The sequence below is a fragment of the Stenella coeruleoalba genome (assembly GCF_951394435.1).
Source record: "Stenella coeruleoalba genome assembly, chromosome: 1".
NCBI classification, from domain to species: Eukaryota; Metazoa; Chordata; class Mammalia; order Artiodactyla; family Delphinidae; genus Stenella; species Stenella coeruleoalba.
The window spans coordinates 177,718,150-177,730,331 of record NC_137169.1 but is presented as its reverse complement, the minus strand read 5'-3'; the positions used below and the strand labels follow the sequence as shown (position 1 = coordinate 177,730,331).

Sequence of the window (12,182 nt, the reverse complement as noted above, 5' to 3'; positions counted from 1 at the left end):
GGGGAATGAAACACATGCCCTTGTGGCGGAAGCAACCAGCGTTGTTCACCACAGTCAGGTGAGATTATAAAAAAATAACTGTGCATACCTGTCAGTTTTGTCAGCCAGACTCACAGTAAATTCAGCCATCTAGAACAGGAGTTGTCATACACAGCCACTTTCATTCATTTATGGCTGTATAGTGCTTTTGGACCATATGGCCCCCAAAGCCTGAAATACTTACTCTCTGGCCCATTACAGAAAAAAATTGCTGACCCCTGATTTAGAACTACACTGTTCAGTCTGGTCCGGTTGAGCACTTGAACTGTGACTAGTCTGAATTGAGATAACAACAAAGTTGTAAAATACATACCACATTTCAAAGACTCACTTTGCACCTGTTTTTAGTTTTTCATGTGGTTCCCAGGAAATTTTAAATTACATAATGTGGTTCACATTATGTTTCTGTTGGGCAGCACTGATCTAGAAAGTAACTGGTAACCTAGAAGGTAAGGAGTTAAAAGCTGCCCTTAGGCAAAAGCCTATATTAAGTACAGTATTGTAAAGCAAAGAGAGCTTGGCACTTAGAGGCATTTGACTCAGGGTCAAGTCCCAGAAAACCCAAGTCCTTACAAGTCTTCATGCTGTTTCCATTGCCTGAAATAATCTTTCTAATACCTTGTGCACTGTGATTTTTCTTTATCAGTTGAGTCAGCTCAAATATTGACTTGCTCTGCAAAAGCTCTCTCCACCCTGATGATCCCACAGCCCTTCTGTGTATTGTAATTATCTATGTTTGCATACTTCTATTGCGATCCTAAAGGAGGGGTTTGGAATACATGCCTAGTACCCCGTATGTATTGGGTTCTCAGAGGGTTTTTATTTAGTGAGTGAGTATATAATTGAATGAATAAGTGCGTTACTAATTTAATAAGCTTGGTTATTTATCTTTTCCTTCTGGGTAACATTGGCAGTAAATTTGGCATAGTAGCATAAGTATAGGATTGTTACAGGAATCAGATTTGGTGAAGAGCCGTGAAGAAGCAACCCTAGTAGAAAGGCACAACTTTCTGGAGCTGTTTAGTGTGGGCTCCGTTGCTCTCATTTCAGTCCTACTAAAGGTGTCACTATAATAGCACAGTGCAATAAATGATCTTTTATTTGACATAAAGATTATGTACAGTCTCTCTTTTTTTTTTTTAAGGTGGTAAAGCATGTAATAATTTTAGGAAGGTCTTTGTCAAAACTGGTTCAAATTAGATTTTTGATACTTCAAGGAGTAAATTTTTAAATACTCAATTCAATGTTGTAGACTTTACAAGGGTGAGGTAGTGTTCATGAAGATAAATGTCGCAAGCCTGACTTCTTAGAGATAAGAGGGTTAGGAAAAAACAAAATCTAGAGGAGCTTTCTTTAAGGATTTATCTTTGGGTCTACTAATAGGTATTATCAGTTAATGATCAGTTATCAGTTAGTGATATTAATAGATCTAGGCAGGTATTTCAGAAATTGCATGACCCTCAGTCCTGGCTTATCCCTATTTCATGGTCAATGTTTTAGAAATTTAGAAACCTTGAGTTGACTTATGTGGTTGGGTGTCTGTACATAGTTCTTTATTTTTTAATTTTAATTTTATATATTTTAAACATTTATTTATTTATTTATTTATGGCTGTGTTGGGTCTTTGTTGCTGTGTGCGGGCTTTCTCTAGTTGCGGCCAGTGGGGGCTACTCTTCGTTGCGGTGCACGGGCTTCTCATTGCAGTGGCTTCTCTTGTTGTGGAGCATGGGCTCTAGGTGCACGGGCTTCAGTATTTGTGGCACGCGGGCTCAGTAGTTGTGGCGCAGGGGCTTAGTTGCTCTGCGGCTTGTGGGATCTTCCCAGACCAGGGATGGAACCCACGTCCCCTGCATTGGCAGGTGGATTCTTAACCATTGTGCCACCAGGGAAGTCCCTGTATATAGTTCTTTAAATCACTGGATGTTAGCTTTTAGAGTATTATTCTTTTGATTTTTATGACATTTAAGTTTGGGTGGGTAGCAAGAAAGTAATTTTGAATATTGTGTGAGGTTAGTTTTAAGGTGAAAGAAAATGAATTGAATTGGATTTTTAATATATTTTTCTTTGACTTTATATAACTTTACTGTCACTTGGAGCGGGGCCTTTAGAGATTCTAGTCTAAGTGAGAAAAAACTCTTTCCCTGCTTTCCAGACCCTGACTCCTCAAAGCCAGTTTGACTGGTGGTTAGGTTATTTATGGATAGACAGATTACTTTTGGGAATGATGCACAGGTAGTGAGAATTAATCTTTGGCGTCTTCTTCCCCATCCCCCTATGGTAATTAGTTGAAGGAAAGAAGTTTCTGTATTCATTTATTTATGAAGTAAATAGCTTATTTATGAATCCATGGTCTGATCATAGACGGTAGAGAACTAAATAAAAGTATTTTTACAGTTGATGGAAAAATCAAATGGATATTTGTTTTACCTTCATATTTCTTACCTAATAAGTTACCAATTTGGGAATATTTTCAAAATTTATCCTCTCCTGTCCATTCTCAGCGCTATTGTTTTGGCTTATGGCGACATCATTTCTTGTCAGGATTTATTGCATTTCTCTTATGTGGTCCTTTCTTCCTCTCCTGCCAGAGAGTGGGGTTTTCCAATATCAGATCAGTTACTATTCTGTTTAAAATTCTTAGTTTCCTCAAAGCCTTTGTTGTGATACGCACAGGCTCTCTGCGATATGACCTCTAGCCTCCTTCCCAGTCATAAACTTCACTATTATCAACAGTTGAAGATATTATTTCACTGTTTGCCGGCTTCTGTTGTTGGTGTTGATGAGTCAGACACTCAGCATAATGGCAATTCTCTTGAAGGTGATATTTTCTTCCTGGGTGCTTTTAAGAGTCCTTTTGTGTTTTGTTTTTAAATAAACCTCTGTGTTACACAGTTTCACTATGATGATTCTTTACCCTGCTTGGGATTCTTTGATCTTCCTTTGACGATTGGCTCTTTTTTAACACTTCCAGGAAGTTCTCGGCCATTATTACTTCAAATTTTTCCTCTCCTTATAGAGCTTTCATTAGGTGCATTTTGGACCTTCTCCATGCCTTTTTTCCAAGTGGAATATTGTGAAACGATATAAAGAATCAAAATGTCCAATAGAGGATTAAATAAATTCTATTTCAGCCATAAAAATAGAACAGTAGACCAATAAAAATGATGTGGAAGAATATATAATGATATGCAAAGATACTAACAATATGTTAAATGAAAGCAGGTTACCAAACAGTATTCATAATGACTCTGTTTTTATAGTATGTATATTTATAATATTATATTTAATATTATTATTTAATTTTTGCCAAAGTAAAAGGACAAATAATATTTACCAAAATGTTAAAATTAGTTGCTTGAATATCATAGGATAATGAGCGATCTTATTAGATCGTTTTTTGGAGGCTTGGATTTTTAATTTTCTATAAATGGGAGGGGGGTTTTCATTTCTCTTGTGTATTTACCTAGGGGTGGAATTTCTGGGTTAAATGGTACCTCTGTGTTTACCTTTTGAGGAACTTCCAGACTTTTTCAAAAGCATTGTGTCATTTTACATTCTCACCAGCAATGTAGGAGGGTTTTAATTTCTCCATGTTCTGGTCAAAGCTTTTTTCTCCTCACTTAAAAAACTGTTTTGGGACTTCCCTGGTGGCGCAGTGGTTAAGAATCCTCCTGCCAATGCAGGGGACGTGGGTTCGATCCCTGGTCCAGGAAGATCCCACAACTTCTCAGTTGCTTCCAGGTCTCTGGAGCAACTGAGCCCGTGGGCCACAACTACTGAGACTGTGCTCTAGAGCCTATGAGCCACAACTACTGAGCCCATGTGCTGCAACTACTGAAGCCTGCGCACTCTAGGGCCCGCGTGCCGCAACTACTGAAGCCCGTGCGCCTACAGCCTATGCTCCGCAGCAAGAGGAGCCACCGCAATGAGAAGCCCGTGCACCACAACGAAGGGTACCTCCTACTCACCACAACTGGAGAAAGCCCACACACAGCAACGAAGACCCAACACAAACAAAAAAATTTTTTAAATAGTAAATAATAAACTCTGTTTTATTTGTACCAAGCTTATAAACATCATTGTTACAAGTGTTTATTAACACTCTCTAATTGTATTACAGAAAAGCTATCACATCCAATCCCTGAAATAATGCTCTTCTCAAAATTTCCTGCTTGTACAACTCTTTTTCTAGCTTTATTGAGATAATTGACACATAACATTGTATTAGCTTCAGGTGTACAATGGCCAACACTTGTGTGTTTTGATTATAACCATCCTGGTGGGTATGAAATGATATTTCTTTGTGGTTTTGATTTGCATTTCCCTGATGGCCAGTGATATTGAGCATCTTTTCAGATGGTATTGACCATTTGTATATCTTTTTTGGAGACATATCTTTTCAGATGCTTAAGTTGGACTATTCGTCTTTACCATTGAGTTGTAGGAGTTCTTTACATATTCTGGATGCAGGTTCCGGATCAGATTTGCAAGTGTTTTTCCCCGTTTTGCGTCTTTTTACTTCTTTGGAGCAGAAAGTTTTTTTTTTTTTAATTTTTGACCAAGTCCGATTTATTTAGTTTTTCTATTGTTGCTTGTACATTTTACTACTCATAGTTGCAGGATCCATTCACAGAAACTAATTTCCTCTACTGTCAGAATTTCCTATACTGTCAGCATCCTATGATTAATATAGTTGTAAGTACTGTGTGTACATATAGTAGTTTTGTTTTTTTTCAACTTAGCATTTTTATGTATAAATTTCCTTCTATTTATATTGCCCATGCTTCATTTTTAAGAGTTGTGTCATGTTTTGTGGTTGTACCATAGTTTACATAGTCGTCATTTTTTGCTTGTTTTTCAACTTCACGATTTAAATAATGCTGATAGGTAACTATCTCCATCAACTTAAAAGTTATATTTTTTTCTTTCCTTAGGTCGGATTGATTTAAAACAGCTGATAGCAAAGAAGATACAGTTGACAGCAGAGGCAGAGGTAAGTAACTCCCTCTTCCAGAAACAAAAATGTAGAGTTTTAGGGTAAAGAGTTTTATTCAGTACAATTTTTAATGCTAAACTGTGTAAAGAGTTATTTACCTTTCTTAGCAGTCGACATGAAACAGGAAAATAAGGTCTGCCATCTCGTCTTCCTACATAAGAACCAGACTGTTTTTTGTTTTTTTTCTGTACTATCATCCGTCACTCTCATTTTCTGGCTTTTACCAGTAAAACTCAATTTTAGCAAACATGATACAGTTGAATGCTTGCGTAAGTGCTTGTGTAGGTGCTTTATGAAAGTATCTGTCATGTTTCATAGTAAATAATAGGCCTTCAATAAACATTGAATCTGAATTTAGAAGTAGATTCCCTGTTATGGATGTAGAAGAAATAGAAATATCAACTCACAAACAACATCAAGACATTTCAGGGAATTCCTGGCGGTCCAGCAGTTAGGACTTGACGCTTTCACTGTGGTGGCCCGAGTCCAGTCCCTGGTTGGGAAACTAAGATCCTGGAAGCTGTACAGCACAGCCAAAAAATAACTAAATAACAGACGTTTCAAGCAGGGCAAACAGTTCTACAAGTTAGAATTCAGCAGTGACCTCAGGAAATTCTGGAGGACAAAGAACACTTAAAAAAAAAACAGCAAAAAAAACTGGGACTTCCCTGGTGGCACAGTGGTTAGGAGTCCTCCTGCCAATGCAGGGGACCCGGGTTCGCGCCCTCATCTGGAAGGTCCCACATGCCATGGAGCAACTAAGCCCATGCCCCTCAGCTACTGAGCCTGCGCTCTACAGCCCGCGAGCCACAACTACTGAGCCTGCACGCCTAGAGCCCGTGCTCTGCAGTGGGAGAGGCCACCACAGTGAGAGGCCCGCATGCTGCAGTGAGGAGTGACCCCCACTTGCCGCAACTAGAGAGAGCCCGCACGCAGTGACGAGGACCCAATGCAGCCAAAAATAAATTTAAAAAATAAATAATTTTATATAAAAACAATCTAATACTCTGTGTGCCAAATGTAAGTTGACTTCAAATCCAAGGCAGCCTCTCGTTTTCCCAATAAGATCACTTCCAAAATTTCTAAGGTTTTTAAGAGTCCTTTGAAATACAACATGTATGTTATTCTTTTTAAGAATTTATTTCAGTGAATGGTTTCCTCCAAGCATGTGAATAACTTGTACTAACATAGGCTTAGTGGAAATGCTTGGGTTTTGGAGTCAGACAGACCCACCTCTATAACCTACCTTGTGAACTTAGGCAATTTGCTTATCAGTTTATTCATTCCCTGACACTGTTTTGAACACCTTCTACATGTCAGGCTCTGTTATTAGCCCTGGGATACATAACTAATCAAAATAAAGGGCCCTTTCTTCAGGAAGCTCACGTTCTAACACAGGAGATTAGTCAATAAATAATAAACCTGAAAAGCAAATGACTTATATGGTACAAAAATACATAAGTGCTCAGCAAAAGAAAAAAATTATTGGCCAACTTGAATATATAAACATCCAATGATGTGGATGAAATAGCCCTGTTTTTATTAATTTAGTTACGTATGCATGCATTTATATAGAATACTGTAAATTTAGATATTTTTATCCTGTTTCATAAAACACTATATGCAAGATTGTTTGCATTCACTTTGATATTAGTGTCTTTGTAATTGTGAGAGCTAGTTTTTCAGTTATTTCCAGTCCTGGGGTATTTTCACTGTCATCTCGTTTGTTGGAGATCCAGCACTTTTTGAGTCCAGGGATGGTGCTCTCACTAGACATTTTACTACAAGTACCTATTTGCTTAACATTGTGATATCTCCCTGCCCCCCCCCCCCAATTCCGGAGGTATATATGTGTTTTCTACAATATAAGCACTTTACATTGCTTTATAAAGTGGTATTCAAAAGGTATATTGACTATACTTGAAACTGAGAGTCTAGACTTCTAGTTAATAGTGTGTTACATTTTATTTTTCCTGATTCCATTAGGTTACCTGTGTAAGCCTTTAAAACTACAGTGATCAAGGCCATTTCTGGTGAATGCCTTTTCCAGTTAAAAATTTGTTATCCCATTATAAGAGATTGAAGGCTTGATGATTTGGTCACTTGCACTTCTCTGAGGGCTAATTTATAATTTTGGCTAACAAAAGAAAACTCTTTAGTTTGTAGGCATATGTGCTATTTTTAAGGGCCCATTCTTGCAAATTTAGTCATTACAATGAAGAAATTTTGTTTTTATGGCTTACCAGAGTATTCCTGACCTTTATTCCTCTAGACGGGCTGGACACCTTCCATTCCTTTTCAGATTCCCCTTCTGTTCCTCTTCTGCTCCTTGTCCCCTTCCCAGAAAGAACACAAAGCCCTTATTGTGCTCTGCTTGTGAGGGAACGTTTTCACATTCGTGAAAGCGCAGTCCATCCCTGCTGTCATTGCTATTTATTTTAAAAATCTGAGGTGGGAGGGGAATTTAAAAAAAATATAGCATCAGTAACCCAAAGAGGAAAGGGAATGTAGAGTGAGAAGAAAAAGGGGAGGGGAGAGGGGGAATGGAGGGAATGTTTCAAGGATTTAAGTTGAAACTTTGTTTTTAAAGAGAATATTCTACTTCTCTACTTTATATATGAATCAGTGAATAATATTATTCTTTAGTTTGGTCAGTTGGAAAGATTTGAAGGAGAGAGAAAAACATGGATGAAGTAAGGGAATAGAAGCGGAGGGAAAGGTAGAGGTTGGTTTAGCTAGTATTATTTATTACTCTGTGTTGTGCAAGACTTGTTCCCAGTCATTGAAGGAGGGAATGGCTTGAACAGAGGTATGGAGCAAAGAAACTTAAACTGTGTCTTGGAAATTACACTTGATTAGCATCTGTGCCCCTGGTGGAGCATGACAGAAAGAAAAATAAAATTTGGGCTAGATTGTAAGCCTTTTTTTTCCTATCTTCATGCCCTTGTTCATGAAGCTCTTCCTACTTGAAATTTCCTTTAACTTCCTACCTTCACCAATCAAAATACTGTATATCCTTCAAATTCTCACTCAAATGCTGCTGCTTCTAAAGTTTTCTAGGGCTTCCCTGGTGGTGCAGTGGTTGAGAATCTGCCTGCCAATGCAGGGGACACGGGTTCGAGCCCTGGTCTGAGAAGATCCCACATGCCGCGGAGCGGCTGGGCCCGTGGGCCACAACTACTGAGCCTGCACGTCTGGAGCCTGTGCTCTGCAACAAGAGAGACCATGATAGTGAGAGGCCCGCGCACCGGGATGAAGAGTGGCCCCCGCTCGCCGCAACTAGAGAAAGCCCTCGCACAGAAACAAAGACCCAACACAGCTATAAATAAATAAATTAATTAATTAAATTAAAAAAAATTTAAAGTTTTCTAAATACCCCAGCTTGAAATGATGTCCTCCCTTTTATACTTCTAAGGTCTTAGCATATACTCTATTTGTTATACACTGCTTGTTCTGAGTGAATCACCAAAATTCCTTTGGGGAACTTATGGACGATTTGACTTAGGAGTGTTTTAATTGGCAATTTGGTATCTGAAGAGATTGAACATCTTGCCATTATTAATTGCAGCGTTTTTGAGGGAGATACATTAGGAATGCTATACTGATATCAAAGTTGAAGATACTCTATAGAGTTTGGAAACACTGAGACCAGATTGGAAGCTACTGTAATATTTTAGTATTCTAGACTGAGTAAATAGGGACAGGGAGGAGAAGGGAACTGCATTTAGAAGTCCTGTTATGGGCTAGGCCTTATATTAGGTAGGTGCTTTATGTATGTAATCTTATTTACTTAAATTATCCCATTCATAACAGTGATGTCTAACTGGTTATGTTCTTTTGTTGTTTTGCTTTGTTAGTAACATTTATTAATATGCAATGACCATTGAGGTGGCAGGTATGTGAATATTGTTCAGAGCCATGAAATTTACTTGTTCTTTTCCCTTGTGGGTTTTTAGAAATAATTTTAGAGACAAATGAAAATGAACAATCTTTCTAGTCATTTGTAATTTGGTGTCATGTTCCAACCCAGCTGACCACTCTTACCCTAATGTTTAAAGTAAGAACACTGGACTAGTTATCTCCGGGGTCCCCTTCAGCTCTAACAATCTGTGTCATCATTGTGTAGCTAACTTAAACTTTTGCTCCTAATTCTCTACTTCCTGTTGTAAAGGGAATAGATAGCCTATAGCTCTTACTGGGCAACTCTTCCGGCTCCATGGCACTAGAGTTGTTAGATAAAATACAGTATGCCTAGTTAAATTTGAATTTCAGGCAAACCACAAATAGTTTGTTGGTCATCATGCAATATTCGGGACATACCTAGACTAAAAAAGTTAGTTGTTTATCAAATTCAAATTTAACCAACTGTCCTAAATATATATATTGGGGGGGGTGTCTCCTATATTTTTATTTGCTAAATATGGCAACTTACAAAGAATTCAGTGAAAATTTATATGTACAGATAGAGGAGCTCCTATTAAGGAAAGGTGTGAAGAAGGTTGTCAAGTACTGAGCAAGCTCTTTAGTCCTAAGGGAAGAGAAATGAGAGAGGTGATGACATTAGTGGGTTGAACTGATTGAATTTTTTAAGGTCACTTCTAGGTCTAAATGCTGTCATAAAAAAACTTTGAAGTACTTAATTAAAAAAAAATATGGGGCTTCCCTGGTGGCGCAGTGGTTGGGAGTCCGCCTGCCGATGCAGCGGATGCGGGTTCGTGCCCCGGTCCGGGAAGATCCCACATGCCGCGGAGCGGCTGGGCCTGTGAGCCATGGCCGCTGAGCCTGCGCATCCGGAGCCTGTGCTCCGCAACGGGAGAGGCCACAACAGTGAGAGTCCTGCGTACCGCAAAAAAAAAAAAAAAAAAAAAAATATGGTGCTAGTGGGGTCATAGAGCACTGTGTAACTCTGAATCATGACCTTTTGAAATCCTTAGAATTGTGTTGTAACAAGCCTTTAAAGATCTTGGAACAGTCCAAGGGAGATTCAAATGATTAGGTTCCAACCAGCTACATCAGAGCTACATTCTCTACATTAGTAGAGAAATTAGCTTTGTTTAACATTGTTTTATATTTTTTCTGTTGGTTGCAGATAACAGGAACCTACTTTGCCTTATTTAAGCATAAAAGGAAGTGTATTTGAAAGATTAATGTATCTCATAGAATCCTAGGAGAAGTCGAACACACTCAGGCTTTGGAAAGGATATTTATTTTAATGGCAAGAGTTCAGCTATTTCTGAATTTTTCAGTTAATAAGGTTTCCAGTCATGCTTTCTAAGCTCAGAGTTTCAGGTCTATGAGAGAGAGAATTGAATTTTGTTCAGAAGGGCAGGGCCATATAGTACAGCCCCAACCTGGACATGGGGTGCCTGTCCTCACCTTTGAGGACAGTTTCCAGAGGAAAGTGAGTATGTTGAGAAGAGAAAAGAGGATATCTTTACTATCGATGTTTGTAGAACTTTTATTAATGTACACAATTTTATAGAGGAAATGTTAGGTCTAGTGTGAAAATTGAAGGGATGAAAAATTACTTTCTATTCTTCTTAAAAATAAATATTTATATTTCGCTTGCTTCTTATATAGCATTTCTAGTGTTGTTTTTCATATTAGTATCTAGTGCAGCTGCCTGACCATTAAATGAGCAATCTGTAATGAGTACGACTCAAATGGCATGTCTGCAAACGAGGCCTCCTCTTCATGGCTTATCACTTGTTCAACTAAAGTAAGAAGTTTTTGGATAGTGCCAACTTATTTGATTTGTTGGCAGACTGCTGGAAAGACAAGTCGAAGGGTTTTCTGCCCAGAAATTCTTTGATCATTTGTATAAGTTGAGATTAGCTTGTGCCGTAATAGCAACACAAGATGAACACAAGTAATTGTGGCTTAAACAAGATAGAAGTGCATTTTCCTCTTGTATAAATGATCCAGAGGTGAGAGGTCCGCAGCTGGTATGGTGACTCTGGTCCTCAGCGACTCCTCCTTCTACCTCCCTGCCTCACCATTTGTAGGCTGTGATTTGTCTTCTCATTGTCCAAGTGGCTTCAGCCATTTCATCTGAGTTTCAAAGAGCAGAATTGATGTAGGGGAAGAAAGGGGGCAAGGAACAGGTACCAGCTGTCTTTTTTTTTTTTTGCGGTGTGCGGGCCTCTCACTGTTATGGCCTCTCCCGTTGCGGAGAACAGGCTCCGGACACGCAGGCTCAGCGGCCATGGCTCACGGGCCCAGCCGCTCCGCGGCATGTGGGATCTTCCCGGACTGGGGCACGAACCCATGTCCCCTGCATCGGCAGGCGGACTCTCAACCACTGCGCCACCAGGGAAGCCCCCCAGCTGTCTTTTAAGGAAGTTTTTCTGGAGGTTTTGTCAAACCGATTCTGCTTGTACCTCATTGGCAAGAACTTAGTCACCTGGCCACACCTAGGTGCAAAGGGAGACTGGGAAATTTATTGATTCTGGGCATTTAGGTGCCCAGGTAAAAATTAGGGGTTCTAGTACTAAGGAAGGGGGTGAGAAACGATAGGTTGACAATTAACAGTCACTATAATAACTATCCATTGTAGTTTACTACCCCTGATCTTCTGGTCAAATCTTACCTTCTTTTGGCTTACCTTCTTTTGTAAGTGTGACTGCATTCTTCTATTTCCCTTTCTGCGTTTTCTCATTTTACTTAAATACATAAATAAATGTATTAGTCTCTAGTCTGCTTTGATGAACCTTGGGAAAGTCAGTTCATTGTTCTTTATGATTTCATCACTTATTTACAAAATGAAGAAATGTACCTGCCTCATTGCTCCCTAGGAACGTTCAGTAATTTAGTTGCACGAACAACACTTGGTTCCTTTGTCTGTCAGGCACTACATTAGGTGCTGAGATTTTGAAGACGTCGTTTCTGTTCTCGTGCTAGCCGAGAATACTATGTATAAAATGGATAAGCAAGAGGAACAGCAGTTGAGTTAGATACCTTTAAAAGGTTCATTGAAAGCTATAAGGTGATGTCACTGTAAGTTGGTATTCTTGGTAAGAAATTACATGATTTTAGAGCTCTGTTGAAGATCTTACAGGTGATGGTTACTCTCTTTTGTAATGTCTCTGGAAACAAGAAAACACTGTGCTGTGTAGTGTAATTCACTTGGCAGCTTTTTTTTCCCATA

The 12,182-nt window shown here is 39.0% G+C and overlaps 1 protein-coding gene across 4 annotated transcripts in view; it reads left to right on the top strand.

Moving 5' to 3' along the window:
• Positions 1–12,182, top strand: part of SOAT1 (sterol O-acyltransferase 1) — a 57,628-nt gene that overhangs the window by 21,581 nt on the left and 23,865 nt on the right. For all 4 annotated transcript variants that reach the window (XM_079914374.1, XM_079914375.1, XM_079914372.1 and 1 more), the window contains one exon: positions 4,974–5,032. In XM_079914374.1, coding sequence (XP_079770500.1) covers positions 4,974–5,032 — 59 coding nt within the window. The remainder of the gene's footprint in view (positions 1–4,973; positions 5,033–12,182) is intronic.